This window comes from Pongo abelii, chromosome 16 (genome assembly GCF_028885655.2).
Source record: "Pongo abelii isolate AG06213 chromosome 16, NHGRI_mPonAbe1-v2.0_pri, whole genome shotgun sequence".
Lineage (NCBI taxonomy): Eukaryota > Metazoa > Chordata > Mammalia > Primates > Hominidae > Pongo > Pongo abelii.
The window spans coordinates 18,480,010-18,507,763 of NC_072001.2; the positions used below are offsets into that span (position 1 = coordinate 18,480,010).

Genomic DNA, 27,754 nt, shown 5'->3' on the forward strand with positions numbered 1-27,754 from the left:
ACAACATGGCTGCATCTCAAGACATCATGCTAAGTGAAAGACGCCAGAAACAAAACACCATACACTGTATGGCTTTGTTTATATTAAATTATGGAAAAGACAAAATCGTAACAACAGAGGGCAGATCAGAGGTTGTCAGGAACTGGAGGTAGGAACGGGCATCGACTCGAATCCCCGGAAGTGACGGGAGCGCCCCATGTCTTGATGGCAGTGACCCAACTGCGTGCACTTGTCAAAACCACCCAACTCTACATCTGAAACTGTCATCTGGCTGTATGGAAGCCTCATAAAGCTGACTAACATTTGTATGTATTTGTTAAATGAATGGGGATGGAATGAAGCCAGCACTCTGCAATCTATACTTTACAAATGAAAAGTATGAGGCAGTGGGGATTAGGGTAGAGAAGTCTTACTAGTTGAAGAAATTGCAAAGTTAGCAAAATACCCTATTCTTAGGATCCAGAATATGTTCCTATGATGGATGACATTTTCTTGAGAATCTATAGAAGCCAGGCCTCTCCAACGACATGGTTTACTCACTTTGAGACCTACTAGTTTGCAAAATACACACACACAGTGGCACAGGCGCTCACAGGGACAGCCCAATGACTCTACTCAGTACAAACTCTCCCTTACTCAGCTTAAGTTTCAACTTCCCCAAAAGGTTATCTCCAGCTTCTGCCATCTGCACTCATCTCTCTTCCTTCCTTGAAGTCCTAGAATAAGGCCTAAGTTACTCATCCCAGCACTTACTCTCCACTGAGAATTGTTTTACTATGAAATATTTTATATAAAGTCAGTTATAAATACCATAAAGGAAGTAAGCAGATATACCACCCTGTCCTGCACCTCTACACCTTTCAAGTCCCATGTACCCCATGTCAATCCCAGCCTTTAGGATCCAGTGTGAGAGTAACAGCTATAAATTCCATGGAGATCAATCTTTTGTTTTTCACTCATTTTACATTTGTCTGAATCCCTTTCAACACTGTCAGGGTTGGGCTGTTCTGAGCTTGGCATACATGTACCACACAATGCGCATCACTCTGCTTTTCTCCCAGTTTGGGATCTTCCCAGCGGATGCTGTCAGCAATGATGACCTCAACTCCACCCTGTGGTGTGCATGGGCCATGCCCCCCAGGCTCCTCTCAAGGGACACAAGTGCAGTCATGACTTCGCTCATTTCAAGCTCTGCAACTGCCTGCTCCCTGCTCAGGGCTCTGGCCCACATGACATGGGCTTGCTGAGTTGGTATGCACACACGTCCTTCATTTAAACCTAATGCCAAAGTTCCACGCACAACAGCAAAGTACAAGAGGGTTCCCCATCACTCCATGGGGCTGTCAGACCTCCCAATTCTTACAGCCTGGCATTTATAATAACTTCGTTTTATCTCTGTTCTTTCACAATAAAAGGTTCCACCGAATAGGATAATATTAGGAAGAAACTGCTGACTTTTGTTCCTGTAAAAATAATATTATGGTTCAAGGAAAGGGTGACAACCTTATCTACGGGAGACAGGGTGAACTGTTTGTGAATGAAGGAACAGTGGTGTAGGATTTGTTTTGGCAAACTCCAGAGTGGCGATGCAGTTTGAGTAGATAAAAGGCTGGCCAAGGCTACACGGGGTGGAGAAGAGCCGAAAGGCCAATTCCTGTTGCCCTCCATGCATGGGCAGAGCTCCTAAGCCATCACCAAGGAGGGGGCATATCGTAGTGTCCTGCTCCACCCCAGCGCTACATGTCAGGGTAGCTGGAAAACACCTGGACACACTTCTGCACTCCATCCTGTTTAGGATATAGCAACATAAAAGAAGAGTGTGTCCCCTACAGAAATGAGCAATACATACACAGTGTCCCTGTGGCCCAGCCATCTGCCATCCCCACAGCCCCAGGAGTACACCTCTCCAGTGGCAGCCAAGGCTAGGTAATGGTGACCATCAGAATGGGCAGCAATTTTTACAATGTTTCTGGAGGCGAGGCCTTGGACCAGCTGTGGGACCTAAAAAAGGAAAAATACCAAGAAAAGTAGTCATCAGTCCAAGGAAAATGAAAGCAGCGCAGCTCTCCGTTATCATGTATCCCTGAGCAAAGCCTGCTCTAACTGGAAGTGGGGCATAAGTCCCTGGGGGCCATGGGGCCGGCTCTCCAGCCCTTCCCACGCAGCACCAACAGAACAGCGGGCAGCCTCCAAGTGCTCTGTGCCAAGAGCAGAGCCGATGCAGGGGCAGGACAGGCTAGCCCCATGCCACAGAGACACACAGCCGACAGGGAGGAATACCTCGCTTTAATGAAAACATGCCACGTCCCAATTTGCCACTATCCCCATAAGGCCCATCTCCCTCATCTGTCACCTGTCTGGTCCCAAAGTCAAATGAGTTTACACGTGGAAATGAGTTTACAAATGGGAATCTCATGATTAGCAATGAGTTTCACTGTAAGGACTTCCTAATCTTCACAACCCAAATCTTGACAATATTACAACTGAGATCATTAAACATAATATACAGTAAACAGAAGCTTATCAATCTTCAGAAATCAAATGGCTTAAAGAAACACCAGAGCTTGTGCATCTATAGTTCAGACCCTGCTCCACAAGGGAACACTGCAGGCGGTGCCCAGAACACTCACCAGTGTGTCACTATTGTAGGCCTGTGTGTACACACGGCCATTGCGTGACAGAATCAGGAAGCGCTTCTCTGCACAGGCAATCTGTGTGACTCCCAGGTAGGCCAGGCCTTTGCACTGGATTGGACCAATCACATTGGCATAGTATTTCCATCCTATTAACACCCAACCTATGACCTCTTGCAATGATCCCTGCAAGATGAGAAAGTAAATGTTTTCTTTTACAACAGCAAAAAAAAAAAAAAAAAAAAAAAAATGCTGGGAGTAGCACTGAGATATTATAAGCTAAAAAACAAAGCAAATAAAGAGAAAATATGCTGATTCAAAGCATCAAAATAGCTCGTACCATGCTGTATTACCTCATTTAACAGGTATGATGAAGCAACTGAACAGGTTATTTTTCCGTTTCCATTGCATTTCACTTTAACAGAGACCATTAAAAAGTAGTATAAATGGCCCTTAAATACTAATGTATTTTAAAATGCTCAAACTATATCAGGGTCACCATTTTGTGCTTTAACAGGCAAAATCCCAAAAGCCCACACACAAGGCTGGGAGACCAGCAGCCATATTGGTGGTGAGAGAAATCAAGTTGTACAGGAGCAATCTGGTGACAACCAGCCCACACTAGGTGCATCCCCACCTGTGCATGTGCACAGGCACACACGCATGCACCCATGGAGGACACATGTTCCAGGTCAAGCCTTGCAGTACTATTTGTGTTTTTTGTTGTTTTTGTTTGAGATGGAGTTTCACTCTTGTTGCCCAGCCTGGAGTGCGGTGGCGCGATCTTGGCTCACTGCAACCTCTGCCTCCCGGGTTCAAGCAATTCTTCTGCCTCAGCCTCCCGAGTAGCTGGGATTACAGGCATGTGCCACCACGCCCGGCTAATTTTTGTATTTTTTAGTAGAGACGGGGTTTCTCCAAATTGGCCAGGCTGGTCTCAAACTCCCAACCTCAGGTGATCCGCCCACCTCGGCCTCCCAAAGTGCTGGGATTACAGGCGTGAGCCACCACACCCGACCCTCAGCACTATTTGTATAGCAACACTGTGGCAATAAGCCCAAGTGTCCACCAATAAGAGACTCACTAAAGAAAGATACATAAAAGACACATCCACACACTGAAGACTAAGCTGCTTTATAAAAACAAAGAGCGACACTCTGATAAAGTACTCCAGTATATATGGTTAGTAAAAAAAAACAAGCAACACAAGTAATGCAACATGCTACCACTAGCGTACTCATTCCAGAGAACAAGGTTACAGAGGAGACTGAAAAGTCAGAGGCAGCAGGTGGGAAATGGCTGGAAGGCGTGGGCGGGGAAGCGACAGTGTGTCTCTGCCTAGGTTTGATTTTTGAACCATGTGACTGTATTCCTTTTTTTTTTTTAATGACTGTAAAACAAAATAAATACTCTTCATACTAGAAATAAAATCTTAGAAAAATCTGGATTCAAAACTAGGATTACTGTTATACACTGGCAAAGTTCACTACCATTCCCAAAGGCAGTTTTCTCATTGACATAATGAGATACAACAGCGTGCATGAGGTCCTCAGCAGGCTTGCACCCTACAGGTGCTCCACACATGCAAATCACTACTATTACCATTACTATTACATAACAGATATAATATATAATTATACTGTCACTGCTATAACCAGCATTACATACTAACACAGCCCGTGTTCAGAGTATAAAGAAGGCTGTGGAACCCCCTGCAGGTGGGAGGGCCTGGGGCTGTGGATAAAGGGGAGCTCTCTGGGGCTGTGCCACCTGAACCTGGAATGCGGGCCCCCAGGTTGGGTCCCCAGGCCTGTGTGCCTCAGCTTGCTCATCACTCACTCTCTACACGGATAATAATTTCAACAGCAAACATGTTTAAAAACCATAAGCCAGCTCCCCCCAACAATACCAGAAAAAACAAGTCTCCACATGGGCCCAGGATGAGAACCTAGAAGTGGTACTAGCTACAAAACACATGGAGAACACGGTTCTTGCACACACACCTTATGAGACGTCAGAGAGCTACACAGCGGAAGCATCTACAGGGCGTAGCCAGACGGTCTAAATGGGCCATGACAACAATCACCATTTGTCGCAGATCAATGGCAAGCTCGTTGTCTTGTGGAAGGGTGAGGTACCTCAGGAAACTCTCAATGGGGCTCAGAGGGCCACACAAAAGCTAGAAAGGAAAAGTAAACAAACATTCAGAAATGGTGGGAAAAATTAAAGTAACAATTAGCCTTTAATTATTTTTTTTATTTTGCTATAGACTCATTTGACCCATCAAATGACAATGTCGATGATACAGTTATACTATACAGCTATATATTTATGCAGCATATAAACTGACTGTACAAATGTCTAAATTTGCTGTATACATGTACACAACATTGACTGTGCATATATACATTTATGATACTACAGGTAAGTTGAATCCACACAGATTACTAGCACAACCAAACCACCCTACAGGCCTAGGACCCCCGGAGAAAGGCAGAACCACTTCTGTGGGAACCCAGCACAGCATCTCAAGCTGGCCTTGAAATCTAAAACCAAAAACTTTATTTCCATCTAAACGTTGCCCACTCTGGAGAACACCTACTTTCATTTGCATAATTCTAATTCTTCTAAAGGCAGAAGAGCCCTATTATCATTAAAGACTGCAAATAATAGAAAAACCAAAGCATGATATTGGAATGCCTAAGACTTTCCCAAAAAACCGGCAAAATCCAACTTGTACTTGACCTGTAAAGACCAGCAGTCCTGGAGGTTTAGGCCCAGGGCCCCACACGCCTGCTCCTCCCCCAGCTCGGTGTCCACACCTGTTAAGGGGGGAGCTGGTACTAAACAGAGTGACAGCTCAGGTGACACGCCCTGCACAGAGCCCAGTACATAGGAAGGGCCAACAAAGCAGGCCATTATTTTCATTGTTCTTTTCTGGTATTGATTTAAAAGTGCATGTTTCAAGCTTGGTTCTGTGCTGACAAGGAAGTCAGTGTTCACTGATCCGAGTCTTCTCCACAAACAAGTGGCCTCCCACACCTGTCTCATCTGACTCAATGCTGTTACTACCAAACACACACACACCAGAGAAAAATACTGCCGTGGACACGCACGCCAGTCTTGCTTAAAAAATAACTAGACTCGAGTGTCACCTACACACAAAGTTCCATCATGACACCCACGTGCATGTCGCCCTCGGAGTGGGGCGTATCCTTCCTGCAAATGATGCTCTGGAACCTTTGCAGCAAGGGCAAAAGCGGGGCACTGGTGCCCTGGGCGGAACGCTCATTGTCAGTCTCCTGTGCCTCGCTGTCCCACAGCTGAAGCAACATCAGGATGGCAAACAACATTTGGCCAAAGGAGAAAAGATATTTATTCCTAGTAAAAACAGATTAACTTTTTTTTTCATGGTGGAGCAAAAATAAAAGCAAACAGCTAGATAGAAGTGAAGCAATACTTGGGATATGAAAGGAAACGAAAGTAAAGCCATGGTAATTAAATCACTGAATTGACACCAAGATTTCAGCACACGACATCACCTTTTGCTGATAGGAAAGACCAGTTAAGAAGCTCAAAGAGCATGTTTACATGAAAGATCTAGGATCTTAAATTCATGGAATAAAAATAATTAAATGAGGAAAACTGAAAAAAAAAAAAAATTCCCAGTCTAGAAAACTAAGCATAAAAAAAGGAAGTGAAGAAAAGGAAAAGAGAGAGCGAGCTCTGGGACATGGTTCTCTGGTTACAGAGCACCACATCTGCTGCAGTCACACACGATTCAGTGAAACAAACACAATGCAACAGGTATTTGGACACAGAGCCGCTTCCCCAAAGTGTTCCCAGTCTGTGGCAGCCCTCACCTCAGCGTGCCTGTCTGCACAGCCAGCTCCAGCAGGATGGCCAGGGCCAAGTGCTGGTCCTGCAGGGGGACGCTTCTGGCCCTTTGGTGCCTGGTGTTCCGTGAACATCCCTGAAATGAAAACAGTGGATGCAGGAACAAAGCGACCTCCAGAAAGACAGCATGCTTACAATCACACTAACACGTTTACTACACGCTCCCTCCCAAGGAAGGATATATTTTTAATATTTAGAATCAAGTTTATGAGACTTGCTACTCAAATTTTTCAGAGATTTTTAAAGTGTAAAATTAGCTTACAGAAATATATTTTATTTAAATTATTCATTCAGACACTATATTACAGTAGATGACATACTCCAAGTTTGTGAAACATAAAATAATTTATCTCATTATCAAAAACATGAGTAGAAGAATATCTAGCTATCTTTTCCAGTTTCAATGACTTGTAAGACTATAACAGTATCAACATCCTCCTACGGAATTAGAGAGCCAATCTCCAAAACCACCTGATAATCTGAAGGCAAAATGTCTACACTAATTTTTATCTCTGATCAATGAAATATTTTTAACTTTTCTATGTTACTCAATAATAAATTTTTTAAAATTCTATCCCAAGACTGCGGAGAAAGGATCCTATGGCATCAATATTACAGCTGAATTTTTGAAATCAACTCCATGCCTATGTTCAGGGCCTCCAGCATTAAAAATTTGTGGTGATGCCTTCACCAGCAGGCTCAGGAAGTGGACTCAGAGCCAGGGATGCAAACGCCAAAGGCCTCCTGCCGGATGGAAGAAGGCACAGTGCTGACCTCTGCAAGGGGAGTGAGGAGTGGCCTCACTTTTCCTCTGCATCTGTCCTCCCTGTTGAATTTTATATTTTCTTTAAATTTAAAAACCTTAACAAAAATGCATAGCACCTAAGACCAGAATTCATGTTTTTCTTACACACAAATGATTCCTATTCAAAATTTTTTACGCTAAAAAGACCAGCTAAAGGACTAAACTATTTGATCTTGAGTAGTTGTTTACTCCCACGTTATCTATAAGACTTCAAACCAAGCGCCACTCTGCACTCAGGACAGCAGCTCCTAATCACAGACAGACACACAATGTAAGTGCTCAACCCTCCACGAATGACTGATGGCCAAATCTCTAAGCATCCTCCCTCGTCCATCTCATTTAGTATCACAGCTTCCTGGGTCTAGTCAGAGTATCATATATCAAATCTCCTGAAAAGCTGAGAACCCAGACCCAGAATCACAGCACTGAGAGCCCGCTGAAAACAGAGGTGAGAAACCAACCTACTAGGCTTCTTAGCTCTAAAGCGAGGGTGGTAAGAACCAGCCTCAAGCAGGCCAGCTGTCTGCGTGCAGAAGGCAAGAAAGGAAAGAACTCACCCCATCACAACGGACCTGAGGAAGCTGGTCGCTCTCTCCACCACCTCCAGCCACAGAGAGGACCCGGTGCTCTCATCGAAGAGCGAGGCCTCGGGAAGTGCTCGCAGGGCGTCCAGGGACTCCTACAACAGCTCACTGCAGAGGTCCGCATTCTCGCCTGGGCACACACGTGTCAGAGGAGCCCGCCCACTCCCCTCACTCTCCTGCTGGGCTTCCCACCCCTCAGCGAGAGATGATGCCACTGTCACCTTTCCAATCCCTCACTCAACAGGCCAAAATCTAGCACAGCTGTTCCAGTCAATTCTGTATTTCACGGCTGTCACATGAGCAATACAGTAACTTCTTATTCTTCTAGAATTAAGTCTGTACTCAGGTGTTCCATGGTAGTGGCTGACGTGGGGGTGAGGGTGCATGCACTCTCTTTTTTTTTCTTTAAAGCACAGACATGAAAAGTGAAACAGCCTCTGCAGCCTCTCATCTCACAAGCAAGGAAACCGAGGCACAGAGAACACAAGGGATCAGCCGAAGGGCACATGGTGGCTGAACCAAGCTCAAAACCCAGACTGTTGATGGATTAGGGAAGCAGAACAACGCATCACACCAGGGACCATACCTGATCGCCAAGCCCTGCACAGGAAGGCGAAGGCGAAAGACAGTGCCGCTCGGGATCCCACTCTGGCGAGCCCCCCCACACCTTTGCTCACGGGCCGGGAACTGCAGACGACACACACGGAACATACAACCAGTCAGCAGCGGAGGGTGCAGATACTACATAAAATCAATACTATGAAAGGGTGTGTACCAAAATCTGACCAATGGTTTTCTTCAAGTGACAGGATCACAAGTGGATTTTTAGTTTCGTTGTTTAACAACTTTGATCAAGTGTCTTTTGTAAAGGAAAAGTTTTCTCTTTAAGCATCAAAGAAATGTATAAGGAATTTTAAATGTCTTGGGAAAATGCTCATGAAATGACCTCCCAAAGTGAGATTCTAGTGGGAGGAAGCAGACGATAAACAGATAAATACATAAACAGAGGGAGAATAAACCCCACATGGGAGACCAGGCCAGAGAGGAGCTGGAAGAAGAGCAGCAGAGACGCACAGGCTAGCCTGGCTCACCCCAGCTCCGGCGTCCTCCACTCGGGGTCTGCTCCTGGCCGCGGGTGAAGCCCTGTGTGCTTGAGCCACCCCGTGGGGAGTCGCCCTCTTCTGAGGATGGTGCTCATCACCGTCCTGTGTGTTTTTAAGCTTTTCGCTACTTGCGTATGTTAATTTCACAAGTCAGTTTCATTCCGCATGTAGTAAAAGGTTATGCAAATGGTACACCACAAAAACCATCCTGTACAAGAGAGAAAAGGCTAGAATACAAAAAGGCATAATCTCAACTCAATTATGCATAGAAAATAATTTTATTTTATACTTTATAGTATATCATATTTCTAATATATGTATATTACAGTATTGCTACTATATATTCTCCAAATTTACTAAAATTTGCTTTCATGATCAGGGGATACGCTATAAAAACAGGTGATATGGAGTTCAAGACCAGCCTGGCCAACAGGACGAAACCCTGTCTCCACTAAAAATACAAAAGGTAGCCAGGTGTGGTGGTGACATGCCTGTAATCCCAGCTACTCGGAGGCTGAGGCAGGCAAATCGCTTGAACCTGGGAGGCGGAGGCTGCAGTGAGCCAAGATTGCACCACTGCACTCCAGCCTGGGAGGCAGAGCAAGACTCCATCTCAAAAAAACAAAACAAAACAAAACAAAACAAAAAACAACAAACAGGGATGTTATAGAAGGATCTCCCCAAGATACCATGTGTAATAAAAATGGCAAAGAAGAACATGGCTGGCCGGGGCAACGGTACACGCTTATCCACAAGTGCCTGAATAATGCACCGGGAGCTCAGAGAGGAAACACAAGAACCTCTGAGAAGGGCACTGGGTACCTGGAAGATGGAAATCTTTGCTCCCGAATCCTAAATGAGAAATATGAACATGACAAGACACAGACATGTAACAGGACACACAGTCCTTACAAGAGAAGCACATGGGCCAAGTGTGGTCAGAGGAGGTGGGTGAGTCACTTTAGGTCAAGAGTTTGAGACCAGCTTGGCCAGCATGGCAAAACCCCGGCTCTACAAAAAATACAAAAATTAGCCAGGCATCGTGGCACACGCCTGCAGTCCCAGCTACTTGGGAGGCTGAGGTGGGAGAATCACTTGAGCCCAGGAGGTCAAGGCTGCAGGGAGCCATGATAGCCCCACTGCCCTGGGCAACAGTGAGACCCCCATGTCAAAACAAACAAACAAACAAAATCATCTCTAGATTAACACCTAATACAAGGTAAATGCTCTGTAATTAGTTGTTATATTGTATTGTTATTTGTATTTCTTAATTGTCGTGTTGTTTTTTATTGCTTTTCTTCCAATATTTTCGATCCACAGTTGGTTGAATCTGTGGATGTGAAACCCAGATACAGAGAGCCAACTGTAATGTGATTTCAACTATATTTAAACATAAGGAAACAAAAAAGGAAAACAAACACAAAAATTAAAACGTAAGAAAACAAGGAAACAAGCTGCAAGTATCGCTCGTGTCTCTGGCGAGCAAGATGATCAGGGTTTTGCTTTGTTTCTTCCTGCCTCCTGTACTTTCTATGTGCTCTCCAGGGAGTCAAAGTCACTATCACAGTCAAATAAAGCCAACACTCCTAACTACACAAAATATAGTTTCATCTGGCAATCTTGTAGTTCAGCCTTCTGAGGACAAAAGTCTGATAGACAGCTTCATTTTGGAAAAGTACAATTTTACATAAGCTTTAAACATTCTAGTGGCTGTCAGCAAATATAGGAAATCTGTAATATATTATCAGGCATCAACAAATTAAAACTCATATGCCCAAAAGCATCCCCACTTTTTTTTTTTCTTTTTGAGACAGGGTTTCATTCTTGTTGCCCAGGCTGGAGTCCAACGGCACGATCTCCGCTCACTGCAACCTCCACCTCCCCAGTTCAAGCAATTCTCCTACCTCAGCCTCCCGAGTAGCTGGGATTACAGGCATGTGCCACCATGCCCTGGCTAATTTTTTTATTTTTAGCAGAGACAGGGTTTCTCCATATTGGTCAGATCTCAAACTCCCGACCTCAGGTGATCCGCCCGCCTCAGCCTCCCAAAGTGCTGGGATTACAGGCGTGAGCCACCGCGCCCGGCCTAAAAGCATCTCTTGTAATAAAAGAATAAGAAAATCACATTAGGAAGGAAAAACATGAAGCATCTAAACTAGATGGGCACTGAACATTACAATCTATCTCCTTACCCAGCAGCAAAACAAAATAAAACGTACACAATGTTCAGAATTCATTTTCAAATTTATACTTGAGCTGATCTAAAGCTTTGGCTGGCTTCCACAGTTACTGACAGAAAAAGGTCTTTAAAATAATGACACAGAGCCAGGCGCAGTGTCTCATGCCTGTAATCCCAGTACTCTGAGCGGTTGAAGCAGGAAGATTGCTTGAGGCCAGGAGCAAGACCCCATCTCCATGCGCGCGCGCGCACACACACACACACGCGCACACACACACACACACACACACACACACACACACACACACACACACACACACACACACACACACACACACACACACACACTATTTTTATTTAGCCAGGCATGGTTGCATGTGCCTGTAGTCCCAGCTACTCAGGTGGCTGAAGCAGGAGGATCACTAGAGACCCAGAGTTCAAGGTTAGAATGAGCTATGATTACACCATTGCACCCCAGCCTGGGTGACAGTGCAAGACGTTGCCTCTCAAAAAAAAAAAAAAAAAAAAAAAGAAACAAAAAATTTTAATTGAATAAATAATGACAGAGATTACATAGTATGGTCTGTTACTACATGAGCAAATTGGCAAATTCATTCTCCAGATTACATAAAACATACAAAAAGGGAAAGCAAGAATAAATTTCAGAAGGTGAAGACAGACACTATATTGAAAATCTTAATTAAACTTTCTGAAACAAAACAGTCTGAATTTTATATTTAACTGGCATTAGGATTCTTTTTTTTTTTTTTTTGAGACGGAGTCTCACTCTGTCGCCCAGGCTGGAGTGTGGTGACACGACCTCAGCTCACTGCAAGCTCCGCCTCCTGGGTTCATGCCATTCTCCTGCCTCAGCCTCCCAAGTAGCTGGGACTACAGGCGCCCGCCACCACGCCTGGCTAATTTTTTTTGTATTTTTAGTAGAGACAGGGTTTCACCGTGTTAACCAGGATGGTCTCGGTCTCCTGACCTCGTGATCCACCCGCCTCGGCCTCGCAAAGTGCTGGGATTACAGGCGTGAGCCACCACGCCCGGCCCATTAGGATTCTTTCTTTGCGTTATATTACCTTTTTCTGTCCACAAGAGGCAGAGAAATGCCACTGCTTTTCCACTTAACTTTGACATTCTCCTGAAAAATGGTTCAAGGCAATGAAACAGTGCTCCAAGATTACCAGCCTCTGCTTGAGTCACGGGGCTGAGAGTGGTGGTGGCTGACTGAATGGCCAGGGCCTGCTGCTCTTTAACCAGCACAGAAAGACACCCCTTCAGTTCATTCACATCTAGAAAACAAGACAAGATAACATCTCACCTGTGGACAATGTGGCCACAGTTTGTTGTAATGTTGAGAAAATGGATGGTGACAACAGGTAGTACTCAAAGGCATGATATGTGGCAACAACGGTTTTAACCACTTTACACATACGAATTCAGGCAACCCTCACAACCAGCACTGTCAAGCAGTGTTGTAAATCCATTTTATGGATGAAGAAACTGAGGCACCAAGTGGTTAAGCAACTTCTCCGAGGCCACACAGAGGAGTAAAGCACATGACAGAGACTCTGAACCACCATGGCATACTGCCTCTCTGAAAACATCATATAAAAGTTGGCCGGGACAGTGGCTCACGCCTGTAATCGCAACACTTTGGGAGGCCAAGGCGGGTGGATCACTTCAGGTCAGGAGTTCAAGACCAGCCTGGCCAACATGGCGAAACCCCTTCTCTGCTAAAAAAAAATACAAAAATTAGCTGGGTGTGGTGGTGCGCGCCTAGAATTCTAGCTACTCAGGACGCTGAGGCACAAGAATCGCTTGAACCCAGGAGGCGGAAGGTTGCAGCGAGCTGAGCTTGTGCTGCTGCACTCTAGCCTGGGTGATGGAATGAGACTCTGTCTCCCCCCAAAAAAAAAAAAGTTACTAACACAGAACTCTGAAGTCAATATCAATCAATATTTTTCAGCAGCACATCTCCTAAACAGAGAAAAACACTAGCCATTACTTTTATGTTGAAAAACCAAATTCAAAATAAAAACGATGTCTTGATAAAATTACCCAGTACGCATGACTCATGAAACACATTTATGGACATATTTTAGAGGAAGATAAAGTAACCAGTTAGAATACACATTCCAACTAGTAAGTGATATTTCATTATATTATTCTCTTTACTTCTATGTATCTTCAAAAATTTCCATACTAAGAAGTGTTTTGTAAGTAGCTAGAAGGCAATCACATGAGTGAAAATAATTCAAAGGATTCTGGTCTTTCGATTAAGCATGCGTCTACCTCAGAGTACAGATCATTATAGGGGAACTGTAAGTTACCTCCCACCAATCCCCTATAACACCACAGTTCCCAGTGGCAGGGTGAGAGCTGGGCTCTTCTGGGCCTGCCTCTCTGCTGCTTACTAGCCTGGAGGCCAGCAGTCACCAGCCTCGCAGCCCTGGATCCTGACAGGTAATAGCAACACCCCTACTGGCTGCCTCCCCTTGGGCAGAAGACATCAGTTTTCCGGCTACCCATTCCCTGGATATGCTCTCCACGGGACGGGAGGGGCTTAGAAGGCAGGAGAGGGACACATCTCACCACTCCCTGGAAAGGCACAGGGTGACGCACACTGTGCCCAGCACCAGCAGTAGGATGTGAGAGCTGAAGCTTTGCAGCTAAGAGCTAATAGTTATTTAAAATGACATGAAGAATACTGAATTGCACACTGGGCTCAAGATGGAGAAGTGAAAGACTGACAGGTAAAGCAGTGCCCCTGCCCTTCTCAGGGCATCGCCACCGAGCCACCCTTCAGGCAAGGAGGCTGGCCCAGCACTTCAACGGCTAAGCCCTTCCTGAAGAGTCACTGCATTTTCCGCCTTTAAATAATACATCTCCCTTCTGCTTGCCTGCGGAGCCCAGAAACAACCCCAAAGCTCCAAGAAAGCAGCTCGGCCCTTGAGCACCCACGTGCCCTTCTCCCTGACACCCTCCTGCTTATTCCATTGCAATCCTGACTGCCCAGTCCATCATTCATGTACATTCTAAAACAGTGGGTGAGAAAATACACAAACCATGGACACCACTGGGGAGTCAGAACTCCTACCCCTGCCTCACAGTAACCAGGGGCCTCTAGGCAAAGTGGGAAGCCTGGACTTCGTCTCCAGCTGCCAGCGATGAGGTGAAGCACGCCCTATCCCGGCCAGAGCAGGGTCACAGAAAGATTTAACCACTTACACAGAAGATTTAAGTAAGACCTAGAGTCGCCTAACAACATGTTCCATTGAGAAAGTCACTCATGATACCAAGAACCAGGAAGATCTAAAACCAAATTTTAAACAACAATTATAGAAATACCACAATGAAAGATGTGGGAATAATGTGGCCAATAATTAAAAGCAGTCATGATAAAAAGGCTTCAACAAGCAATTACAAACACATGTGAAATAAATGAAAAAATAGAAAGCCTAAGACAAGAAAAGGAAGACAAAAAAAAAAAAAGAAACCAAATAGGAAGTTTAGAACTGAAAAATACAATAACCAAAATAAAAAGCTCAGTGAATGGACACAGCAGTAGAGTGGAGGAAAAAGGGCAAAGAATCAGTGATGTAAAAGATAGAAGTTACCCAATGTGAATAACACAGAAGAAATACACGCCCCTAAGGTGGGGCATGGTGGCTCATAGCTGTAATCCCAGCACTTAGGGAGGCCAAGGCAGGTGGATCACAAGGTCAGGAGTTTGAGACCCGCCTGGTCAACATGGTGAAACCCCATCTCTACTAAAAATACAAAAATTAGCTGGCCATGGTGGCGGGCACCTGTAATCCCAGCTACTCAAGAGGCTGAGACAGGAGAATTGTTTGAACTCGGGAGGCGGCGGTTACAGTGAACCGAGATGGTGCCATTGCACTCCAGCCTGGAAAACAGGGAGAGATTCCATCTCAAAAAAAAAAAAAAAAGAAAAGAAAGAAGTATATGTCCCCGCGGAAAAGAAAAACAAACAAAAAACAAAACAGTCTCAGGGACCTATGGGACTATAACAACTCCAGTCACTGAACTCACAAAGGGACAGGAGAAACAAGGTGGGGTTGACCGGGAGGCGGAGCTTGCAGTGAGCCGAGACTACACCACTGTACTCCAGCCTGGGAGACACAGCAAGACTCTGTCTCAAAAAAAAAAATAAATAAATAAATAAAAAAAGAAGTTGGGGTTGAAAGTGTACTCTAAGAAGTGATGGCTTAAAATTTCCCAAATTTGGCAAGAGACATAAACCTACAGATCTAAGGTAAGCAAACCGTAAACAGGATGAATCCGAAGAAATCCAAACTAAGACATATCATAACCAAACTCCAAAAAACAAAAGACAAAGAAAACATTTCAAAGGCCACTAAAGAAAAACAGTACCTCAACTATCATGGATTAACAGGTCAAATGACAGCAAATTTCTCATCAGAAACCATGGAGGCCAGCTGAAAGTACAAAATATTTTTCAAATGATGAAAAGAACCATTAACCCAGAATTCTTATATCCACCAAAAATGTCCTTCGGGAATGAAAAGGAAAGCAAAACATTCTCAGAGGAAGTAAAACAGAATTTGTCACCAGAAGACCCACACCAAGAGAAAGGCTAATGGAAGTTCTCTAAGCAGAATGGCAACCATCAAAGAAGAAAACCCTGGAACTTCCGGAAGGAGGAGATGACAAGCACACCAATGCATAAATACAACAGACTTTTCCCTCACCTCTTGATTTTGCTAAATTATGTCTGAAGGTTCAACCAAAAATTATAACATTGTCATATGTGGTTATAAATGTAAGCAAATGAAATATTTAAGGCAAGTATGTTATGAACAGGAGAACAGAAAGGAACGTCAGGGGAGGTAGTTTCTATATCCCTGAAACTAGTAAATGACAACACCAGGTACAATCTAATAAGTGTTCATACATACACAGGCTGAGTGTCCCTTACAAAATGCTCAGGAGCACAAGTGCTCCGCATTTCAGATTTTTATCAGATTTAGGAATATTTGCATATAAATAATGAGATATTTTGGGGATAGGACCCAAGTCGAAATACATTCATTTATGTTTTATATATACCTTATACAGAGAGCCTGAAGGTGATTTTATATAGTATTCTTAATAATTTTGTGCATGAAACAAAATTCATGCTAAGTACCTATGAATGGAATTTTCTACTTGGGGGCATCATGCTGGGGTGCCCAAAAGTTTTGAATTTTGGGGCATTTCTGATTTTGGATTTTGGGTTTAGAGATGCTCAATCTATATGTAATATAGTACCTAGAAAAGCCACTAAAAAAGCTATACGAAAAGATACACTCTAAAACACTACAGAAAAATCAAAATAAAATGCTAAAAATGGTCAAGTAAACCACAGACAGCCAGGAAGAATCAAACCAAAAAAATGAAAAACAAAAGAAATAGAAAATACAAAATAAAATGGCAGTGTTAAGCCTCAATTTAACAATAATGACATTAAATTAAATGTAAAGTCTGAATACATTAAAAGACACTGGGAGAATAGGCTAGAGAACATGATCCAACTACATGTTGTCCATAAGAAAGTGACTTCAAATAGGCAAACTGAAAACAGAAGCACAGAAAAAGAAAGATCATGCAAACATTACTGAAAGGACAGCAGAAGTTGGCTACATTAATACCAAATAAAGTAAGCTTCACAGCAAAGATAATTACCAAGAGGGCTGGGCACAGTGGCTCACGCCTGTAATCCTAGCACTTTGGGAGGCCAAGGTGGGTGGATCACCTGAGCTCAAGAGTTTGAGACCAGCCTGGCCAACATGACAAAACCCCATCTCTACTAAAATACAAAAATTAGCTGGGCGTGATGGCGGGCCCCTATAATCACAGCTACTCAGGAGGCTGAGGCAGGAGAATCACTTGAACCTGGTGGGTTTGGAGGTTGATGAGCTGAGATCGCGCCACTTCAGTCCTGCCTAGGCAAAAGGACCGAAACTCTGTCTCAAGAAAAAAACAAAAAAAAAGAAAAAGATAATTACCAGGAACAGACGGCAACATTACAAAATTAGAACTTGGTCAATACACCATTAAGATGCAGCAATTTGAAACAAAAAACAATGAACAGAACTGAAAGGAGAAAAAGACATTTATACTTTTATAGTTGGAGACCTCAAAATCTCTCTCTACAGCTAATAAAATTAGGAGACAGAAAGGCTGCCAGGATATAGAACTCAACATCACCATCAATCAACTAGATCCAATCAAAATTTATAGAACACTCCAGCCAATAACAGCAGAATACATAATCTGTTCAAGTATCTACAAATACTAAGTTAGAACATATTCTGAGGCATAAAACAAACCTAACAAATTTTTTGAAATTACAATCACACAGCATATGTTCCCTCAAACAATGGAGACAAATTAGAAGTCAACAAGAGAACAATTACAGGAAAATTGCCTAACTCTCAGAAACTAAACTTTAAAACTTCTAAATAACCCATGGATCTAAGAGGAAGTCTCAAGGGAAATTTTAAAATATATTCTGAACTGAGAGAAAATGCAAGTACTATACATCAAAATGAATGGGAAAGAGCTACAGTGGGTGATGAGAGAGAAATTTACAGCACTAAATGAATGGTACGTTAGAAACTTGGAAACAAATCAATAATATAAGTGCCCACCTCGACAACCTAAAAGAAAAAAAAATAGCAAAATAAACCCAAAAGTAAACAGAAACGAAGAAATAATTAAGGTAAGAGTAGAAACAAAGTGAAAACAAAAAAACAATAAACAGTAAAGCAAAAAGCTGCTTCTTTGAAAAGATCAATAAAACTGACACACCTCTCTCAGCAATACTGACCAAAAAAAAAAAAAAAAAAAAAAACAGACATAAATTACCAACATTAGTGATGTCACAGACTCTAAAGATATCAAAAAAGATAATTAATTAGGAATTACTAGGAACAACTCTACACACATAAATTTGACAACTTGGGCAAAATGGACTTATTCCTCAAATAATACAAATTACTACAACTCACCAAATATAAAATAGATCATCTGAATAGCCCTAACTACTATTAAGAAAACTGAATTCATAATTCTAAGAATCCCGAGAAAAAAGAAATTACCAGACCCAAATGAATTCACTGGATAATTCCATCAAACATTAAAAAAGAATTAACACAGACTCAAAACAATCTCTTCTGGAAACTAGAAAAGGAAAAACCTCCCAATTCATTTTAAGAAGCTAATATTAGCATGATATCGAACCTAAAGACAGTACAAACTACAGGACAATATATACATAGACACAAAAATATTCAGTGAATTATTAGCAAGTAGAATTAAACAAAATATAAAAAGAATTACACATCATCGCCAAGTAGTTTCACTGCAGGAATGCAAAGCTGGTTCAACAGTCAAAAATCAATGTAACCCACCCTATTAATAGGCTAAAGAACAGAAATTGCATGATTACAAATCAATTGATTTAGAAAAAGCAAATGACAGGCTGGGCACAGTGGCTCACGCCTGTAATCCCAGCACTCTGCAAGGCCGAGGCGGGCAAATCACAAGGTCAGGAGATCGAGACCTTCCTGGCTAATACAGTGAAACCCCGTCTCTACTAAAAATACAAAAAATTAGCAGGGCGTGGTGGCGGACACCTGTAATCCCAGCTACAGGAGGCTGAGGCAGGAGAATGGCGTGAACCTGGGAGGCAGAGCTGGCAATGAGTCAAGATCACGCCACTGGACTCCAGCCTGGGCCACAGAGCGAGACTCCGTCTCAAAAAAAAAAAACAAAAGAAAAAGCAAATGACAAAACTCAATACTCATGCATAAAAATTCTCAAAAAACAGTAACAAATGGGAACTTCATCACTTTGATAAGCAGCATTTACAAAACCTTAAGCTAAAACCTATGCTAACAACAATGTCAGAGAGGGTCCTCCTAGACCTACTTTACACTGCAGAGAGAATTATTAGGAATGATTTAGATAGTCACTAAGAGTTTACTCTCCTAAGAGATTACAACACCCAATGGCCAGCAAGCCCTTTTCATTAGACAAAAAGAAAAGCTGTGATTTGTCAACACTCTCAGAAGGTTCACTGTGAAATGTGCACTTCTGAACTCCTGCTGAGGGCCTACACGCTGCAGTGTTGAGAAGCAAGTGTCCAGAGGTCTCCTTGGAAACACTGCAAAAAAAATGTGAGGGACTGATGGATGAATAGAGGGACGAAAAGGTGGAGAGAGCAGTGATAAAGCAAGTGGGATGATGCCAGCGGCACAGTCTTAGGTGGTGAATATGTGGGTGCGCACTGTAAAATTCTTTCAACTTTTCCGTATTTTTTTTTCATAATAAAATATTGGAAAAAATAAACCTGTGAAAAAGGAAGTTTTAGTCAAACGTATCTAAGCAAAAGAAAAAGCAAGTTTTAAATTCCTATGGCTCAAATTAATGTGTTTTTCTTTTTAGGTTGAGATGCAAAAGCAAAAAAGAAAAAAAGGAATGAAAGGAATAGGAGCTATTCTAAAAGCGACAAATTCCACCTGCAGTTTGACTAAAGATGACGTGGCTGAAGAACATGCTTTGAATCCAAGCCCCTTCAAGGCTGCCAGGTAGAGAGTCGGTTCTGCGAAAGCTCCATACCTGTGAGCAAGCAGGGCTTCCAAGTAAACCCTCTTCATTAAAGCTGCCCTGAGTCAACAAGCTGGGCTTTAATCTGAGCAAGAAAGGTATACTTCGTGGCTAGTTACCCACCCATAACTGTAGGTACTTTGATAGCTAGGTGAGGGGAAAGAAGGAGAAAGGCAAAACAACAGATTTTAAAAATCACAACAAATGTTTATCAAACAGTATGCGCCAGGCACTGACTTAGAAGCTTCAAGTGCATTATTTCATGTCATTTGCACAGCAACTCTCTGATAAGTATTCACTTATTTTATATATATTATATAATTTTAATTATTTACATTATATTATACTTATTCCTTTTTTTTTTTTTTTTTTTTTTGAGACAGAGTCTCACTCTGTCACCCAGGCTGGAGTGCAGTGGTGTGATCTCGGCTCACTACAAGCTCTGCCTCCTGGGTTCACGCCATTCTCCTGCCTCAGCCTCCCGAGTAGCTGGGACTACAGGTGCCTGCCACCACGCCCAGCTAATTTTTTTGTATTTTTAGTAGAGATGGGGTTTCACCGTGTTAGCTAGGATGGTCTCAATCTCCTGACCTCGTGACCCACCCGCCTCGCCCTCCCAAAGTGCTGAGATTACAGGCGTGAGCCACCGCACCCGGCCACTTACTCCTATTTTATACATGAGAGGCCCAAGGTGAGACAAAGTGATTTGTGTAGAGTCAGAGATAAAGCCAAAATTGATAACCAGACAGACTGAAAAACTTCTCTGCCAGCAGATCTAGAAATGATAAATGAAGATCTTCAAACTGAAGGAAAATGATACCAGAGGGCAACTGGGATATAAACAAAACCTTAAGGGCCCAAAATGATAAACATGTAGGTTAACATAAATACTTTTTTTTTGGCCGGTCGTGGTGGCTTTTGGGAGGCCAAGGCAGGTGGACCACCTGAGGTCAGGAGTTCGAAACCAGCCCGACAAACATGACGAAACCCTGTCTCTACTCAAAAATACAGAATTAGCCAGGCCGTGGTGTTCACTTGGACATATGACACAGCAACACAACCAACCAAGAACAGGTCAGAAGCAGGAAGCTGTGGTCAGAGCATTGCCCCGCAGCTCAGGCAGCGTTAATACCATTTGCAAGTGGAGAGTGACAAGTTAAAGATGTACCTGAAAATGCCAGAGATGATAGATTTAAACCCAAGTGGTCTAAAGATTCCAAATAAAAAACAGAGGTTGTCAGGGTGAATAAAGAAGCAAGACCTAATTATATGATACCTAAAAGAAATCCACTTTACATATACACAAAGGTTGAAAGTGAAAAAAGCTAAACCAGGCAAACACACTATGCAAACACCAAATCAGAAGAAAAGAGGGTAGTCAGACCAAGGTTACTTCACAACAAAGAATATCACCGGAGATAAAGGGGGTCAAATTTATGAAAATGACATAAAAATCCTAAAAGTGCATGCACCTGGCTGGGCATGGTGGCTCACGCCTGTAATCCCAGCACTTTGGGAGGCTGAGGCGTGCAGATCATGAGGTCAGTAGATTGAGACCATCCTGGCTAACACGGCGAAACCCCGTCTCCATTAAAAATACAAAAAGATTAGCCGGGCGTGGTGGCAGGCACCGGTAGTCCCAGCTACTCGGGAGGCTGAGGCAGGAGAATGCCGTGAACCTGTGAGGCTGAGGTTGCAGTGAGCTGAGATCGCGCCACTGCACTCCAGCCTGTGGGACACACAACACTCCGTCTCCAAAAAAAAAAAAAGAAAAAAACTGCATGCACCTTATAACATAGTTTTCAAATACATGAAGCAAAAACTGCAGAGCTGAAAGAAAATAATCCATAATTAGCATGAGAGATTTCAATTCTCCTCAGAAGAGGAACTAAGCAGTGAAATTGCTCTTCATGCCTCCCCAGCACAATGGAGATACTCCAGGGAAATAAAGGCCAGTCACTGGGGCTCATCTCCCCAGAACGCTGAGATGCTGAGACTGGCTTCTCTGTAAATAAATGACTAGTATTTGCTAGGAAAAAAGTCCTTATCTATGAAATGTTTTTAGCAAGATGTGGTTAGTTGAGGATTGTGTTTGGTAAACATACCTAAAATCCACAGACTTATGGGACATGGCTCCCTGGAAAAGGTTCCCTAAGGTGTATAAACCATCTGACTACAAAATGGGAACACTGCACATCCTTAATGCTCCTTGTTCAGTGAGATGATGACACACCTCAGTGAGAAGACGACACGCCTCAGTGAGAGGGCAACACGCCTCAGTGAGGGGACGACACACCTCAGTGAGGGGACGACACGCCTCAGTGAGGGGACGACACGCCTCAGTGAGGGGACGACACACCTCAGTGAGGGGGCGGCACGCCTCAGTGAGGGGACGACACACCTGAGGGGACGACATGCCTCAGTGAGGGGACGACACACCTGAGGGGACGACACGCCTCAGTGAGGGGACGACAGACCTGAGAGGACGACATGCCTCAGTGAGGGGACGGCACGCCTCAGTGAGAGGTCTCATCTCTCAGGCGGGGTTCAAAGAGGACGGACTTGGGGGAGTTGCACAGCTTGTCCCACATCTCTCCCCACTTTGCCTGAGCACACAAGTGAGGATATTACTTGTATCTTTAAAGTTACTAAGTAATCAGGAACGGGTAAGATCTCTGAGATTCACGTCAAACTAATGTGGTAATCCAACCTTGTGTGTTAGTTCAACTCCTCTTCTAACAGTGAATAGAACAAGTAGGCAGAAAATTATTTCAAGTCAAGGATACCTGAACACTATCAACTTGATCTCATTAAGCTTTACGGGGCAGCAAAATACACATTTTTCTTTTTTTTTGAGACATAGTCTCACTTTGTCACCCAGAATAAAATGCAGTGGCACAATCGAGATTACAGGCGCCCACCACCAGACCCAGTTAATTTTTGTATTTTTCGTAGAGACAGTGTTTCACCATGTTGGCCAGGCTGGTCTCGAACTCCTGACCTCAAGTAATCCACCCACCTTGGCCTCCCAAAGTGCTGGGATTACAGGCATGAGTCACCGTACCCGGCCACATTCTTATTACGTGTGCATGAAACATTCCACAGAACAGATCATATTCTGGGGCTTAAGACAAGCCTCAACATTGAAATCACAGAATATTTTCTCTGACTACAACTAATTTAGAAATTGTTAACAAGAGATATTTGAAAATCCCCAAACATTTAGAAATGAAATAACACATTTCCAAATAATAAGTGGGTAAAAGAAGAAATTAAAAGGGAAATTAGAAAATATTTTCAACTGAATGAAGATGAAAATAAATAAACATTTCCAAATTTGTGAAATGTGGCTAAACAACGCTTAGAGATAAATTTATGTTATAGTTTTGAACACCTGTTAGAAAAGACAAAAAATCTAAAGTCAATGATCTAAGCCTTTACCTTAAAAAACTAGAAGAGGGACGGGTGTGGTGACTCACACCTGTAATCCTAGCACTTTGGGAGGCCAAGGCGGGCAGATCATGAGGTCGCGAGATCGAGACCATGCTGGCTAACATGGTGAAACCCCGCCTCTACTAAAAATACAAAAAATTAGCCGGGCGTGGTGACGGGCGCCTGTAGTCCCAGCAACTCGGGAGGTTGAGGAAGGAGAATGGCGTGAATCCGGGAGGCGGAGCTTGCAGTGAGCTGAGATGGTGCCAATGCACTCCAGCCTGGGAGTCAGAGCGAGACTCTGTGTCTCAAAAAAAAAAACTAGAAGAGACAGAAGAGCAAATGGAACCCAAAGCAGCAGAAAAAAGGAAATAATAAAGAGTAAACAGAAATCAATGAAAAACAAAACAAACAAAATCAATAAAACCAACAACTGGCTCTTTGAAAAAACTCAATTAAACTGATAACTTCTACTAAAACTGACCAAAATGGAAAGAGAGAAAATACAAGGCACATTTCAGCAAACTTCTGGATAACAGGTAGTATATGCTGGTACTTACTACACACAAGATAACTGCATAGGCACTCTGCCTAGCCTACTGTACTGAGCCCATAATAGCCTACAAGGTAGGTACTATTATTAACCCCACATACGGACTTTTTCTAAGAGACAGGGTCTCACCCTGTCACCCAGGTTGGGTGTAGTGGCACAATCACAGTTCACTGCAGCTTCAAACTGCTGGCCTCAAGCAATTCTCTCACCTCAGCATCCCAAAGTGCTGGGATTACAGGCGTGAGCTACCATGCCTGGCATCACAAATTATTTTTATATATGTACATTTACACAGGTATGTCCATTCAAGGAAAAGAAAGTCTGAATATCCACACTGAAGGGATAATAGTGGCTAACTCTTAGAGGAAAACTGAAATTGGGGTGGGCAGTCACGTGAAATCTTTATCATCTATACATTTTTATAAGAATCCAGGTATATTTTTAATTGGAACAAAAATGCATCACACATTTAAAAAATTTAATTACACAAAATAAAGTAAGCAAAGAATAAATATATGGGTTTCACCGGGTTGGAGAAAGGGAAGAGATTATGAACTCCATCCATGATAAAGAACTCCTATAACCCAAAACAAAAAACTCAATTAAAAAATGGGCAAAAGGGCCAGGCACAGTGGCTCATGCCTGTAATACCAGCACTTTGGGAGGCCTTGGTGGGTGGATCACCCGAGGTCAGGAGTTCAAGATCAGCCTGGCCAACATAGTGAAACCTCGTCTCTACTAAAAACACAAAAAATTAGCCAGGAATGGTGGCAGGTACCTGTAATCCCAGTTACTCAGGAAACTGAGGCAGGAGAATCACTTGAACCCAGGAGGTGGAGGTTGCAATGAGCCAAGATTGTGCCACTGCACTCCAGCCTGGGCAACAAGAGCCAAACTCCGTCTCCAAAAAAAAAAAAAAAAAATGTGCAAAGGATTTGAACAGACATTTCTCCAGTAAATGTATACAAATGGTGAATAAGCATGTAAAAAGATGCTCAGCATGACTAATCATCAGGGAAATGCAAATCACAACAATGAGATGCTGTACCTACTCACACAAAAAAGGATGGCTATCATCAGACAAGGAAAAAAAAAGAAAAAGTGTTGGTGAGGGCGTGGAGAAACTGGAACCTTGGTATACGGCTGCAAGAATGTAAAACAGTGTAGCCACTGTGGAAAACAGTTTACTGGTTCCTCAAAAAGTTACATCTACTGCCAGGTGCAGTGGTTCACACCTGTAATCTCAGTAACTCAGGAGTCTGAGGCAGGAAGATCACTTGAAGCCAGGAGTGTAAGACTAGCCTGGGCAACACAGTGAGAGTCTGTCTCTAATTAGTCAAGCGTGGTGTTGTTCACCTGTAGTCACAGCTACTTGGGAGGCTGAGGCAAAAAGATCACTTCAGCTCAGGAGTCCAAGGCTGCAGTGAGCTATGATTACATCACTGCATTCCAGCCTGAGCGACAGAGTGAGACCTAATCTCAAAAATAACAATAAATAATAAGTTAAACATAAAACTACCACATTATTGGCCAGGCGCGGTGGATCACGCCTGTAATCCCAGCACTTTGGGAGGCCGAGGCAGGCGGATCACGAGGTCAGGAGATCGAGACCATCCTGGCTAACACGGTGAAACCCCGTCTCTACTAAAAATACAAAAAAATTAGCTGGGCGTGGTGGCGGGCGCCTGTAGTCCCAGCTACTTGGGAGGCTGAGGCAGGAGAATGGCGTGAACCCGGGAAGCAGAGCTTGCAGTGAGCCGAGATTGCGCCACTACACTCCAGCCTGGGAGATGGAACCAGACTCGGTCTCAAAAAAACAAACAAAAACAAAAAAATCTATTGACCAATTCCACTCCTAGGTATAGACACAAAGAATTAAAAGCAGAGACTCAAGACACTTGTAAACCAATGTTCATAGCAGCATTACTCACACAAGTCAAGAGACGAAAGCAACCTGAGTGTCCACTGATGAAGGGATAAAATGTGGCTTACATATATAATGGACTAGTATTGAGCCTTTAAAAGGAAGAAAATTTTGACACATGCGGATGAACCCCACAGACCTAAGAAGTTCAATAACCCAGTCACAAAAGGACAAATACTGTATGATTCCCCTTATAAGGAGACACCTTGAGTAGTCAAATTCTGAGACAAAAGTAGAATGGTGGTTGCTTGGGGGCAGCAAGGAGTTAAGTGTTTCATGGATACAGAGTTTCAGTCAGAGAAAATGCAAAAGTTCTAGAGATGGATGGTGGTGATGGCTGGGCAACAATGTGAATATACTTAATGCCAATGAACTGTGCACATAAAAATGGTTAAAATGGTTAAGTTTTATGGTATGTATATTTTACCACAATATTTAAATTTTTTAAATTACATTTTTAAAAATTGTTAACAGACCAGGTGTGGTGGCTCACGCCTGTAATCCCAGCACTTTGGGAGGCCGAGGCAGGCAGATCACAAGGTCAGGAGATCGAGACCATCCTGGCTAACACAGTGAAACCCCGTCTCTACTAAAACTACAAAAAATTACCCAGGCATGGTGGCAGGTGCCTGTAGTCTCAGCTACTCGGGAGGCTGAGCCTGAGGCAGGAGAATGGTGTGAACCCGGGAGGCGGAGCTTGCAGTGAGCCGAGATCCCGCCACTGCACTCCAGCCTGGGCAACACAGTGAGACTTCATCTCAAAAAAAAAAAAAAAAAAAAATTGTTACCAAAAAATTACTAATAATCCATCCAAGTTATTTAGAAAAGGAGTGTCAGATCAAGCTTTCCAAAGTGCCAAAACTCAGAAGATTACCTGGTTGCTTGCCCCATACCCAGCTGTCCAGAATTCACTTGGCACTATATACAGGTGTAGGAGTTTCTTCTTCATCTTTTTTCTCTCTGTCATCCAGATCTTCTTTCTTTGTTCCACTTTGTTCAACACTATCATCTGCAGAATTAAAAAATTTTTAATCTGTAACCGCTTTTCAGAATGCCATACCATTAGTCAGTCTCTGCAAATGTCCCTCCCCGAAAAGTTAAACACACATCATGAACTGAATGTTTGACAACTTAAAAATAAAATACATCAGTCATATCTGTAACAGATCCAGTAAAATTTTCATAAAGAAACCAAAACATTGGCCGGGTGCGGTGGCTCACACCTGTAATCCCAGCACTTTGGGAGGCTGAGGCGGGTGGATCACGAGGTCAGGAGATCGAGACCGTCCTGGCTAACATGGTGAAACCCCACCTCTACTAAAAATGCAAAAAATTGGCCGGGCATGACAGCGGGCGCCTGTAGTCCCAGCTACTGGGGAGGCTGAGGCAGAAGAATGGTGTGAATCTGGGAGGCAGAGCTTGCAGTGAGCCGAGATGGTGCCAATGCACTCCAACCTGGGTGACAAAGCGAGATGCCATCTCAAAAAAAAAAAGAAAAGAAAAGAAAAGAAACCAATATATCAAATTATTTAAAGCATGTCTCCAAAATGATATTCCATCAACTTCCTAATGGGATTTTTAAGCCATTCTACTGAAATCAGTTTCTTAAGAGTGAAAATTACGTAGTATAGATGACTTCTATAAGAAACATCAGTTAACATTTAATTATAGTGTACAGGTAGGCTTACAAATAGAAATTATTTAGAAGCAATAAGATTGTTAAACAATTTGATAACACTGGTGATGAAAACAAAATGACACCTAAAAGGTACAGAAATAGTTTGGTGGTAAAACTTTTCATATTGAAATATAGAGACCCCTCTGTTATCTGAAATAAACATGAACAAAAACTGACACAGAAAATCAGTTCAAGTAATAATTAGCAAAATATTTACCAACCGTTTTCATTTGCATAAATAGGGCAGAATCATGAAATTTCAAAGATACAATATTCGTATTAATATTCATAACTATATATAGTTATATGTAGGTATATACACA

At 43.0% G+C, this 27,754-nt stretch overlaps 1 protein-coding gene across 13 annotated transcripts in view; it reads right to left on the bottom strand.

Annotated features, from left to right (window-relative positions):
- The window catches only part of LOC103889500 (E3 ubiquitin-protein ligase HERC2), a 46,229-nt gene that overhangs the window by 13,981 nt on the left and 4,494 nt on the right, over positions 1-27,754 (bottom strand). For 7 of the 13 annotated variants that reach the window (XM_063716395.1, XM_063716394.1, XM_063716385.1 and 4 more), the window contains exons 3-9: positions 26,628-26,762; positions 12,287-12,499; positions 7,893-9,249; positions 6,497-6,606; positions 4,637-4,812; positions 2,631-2,819; positions 1,850-2,001 (exon numbers count right to left, since the gene is read on the bottom strand). In XM_063716395.1, coding sequence (XP_063572465.1) covers positions 1,850-2,001; positions 2,631-2,819; positions 4,637-4,672 — 377 coding nt within the window. In that variant the 5' untranslated portion in view covers positions 4,673-4,812; positions 6,497-6,606; positions 7,893-9,249; positions 12,287-12,499; positions 26,628-26,762. Of the gene's footprint in view, positions 1-1,849; positions 2,002-2,630; positions 2,820-4,636; positions 4,813-5,818; positions 5,999-6,496; positions 6,607-7,892; positions 9,250-12,286; positions 12,500-26,627; positions 26,763-27,754 lie in introns of those variants that run through there. The other 6 variants (XM_063716386.1, XM_063716387.1, XM_063716388.1 and 3 more) reach the window with 6 other exon arrangements.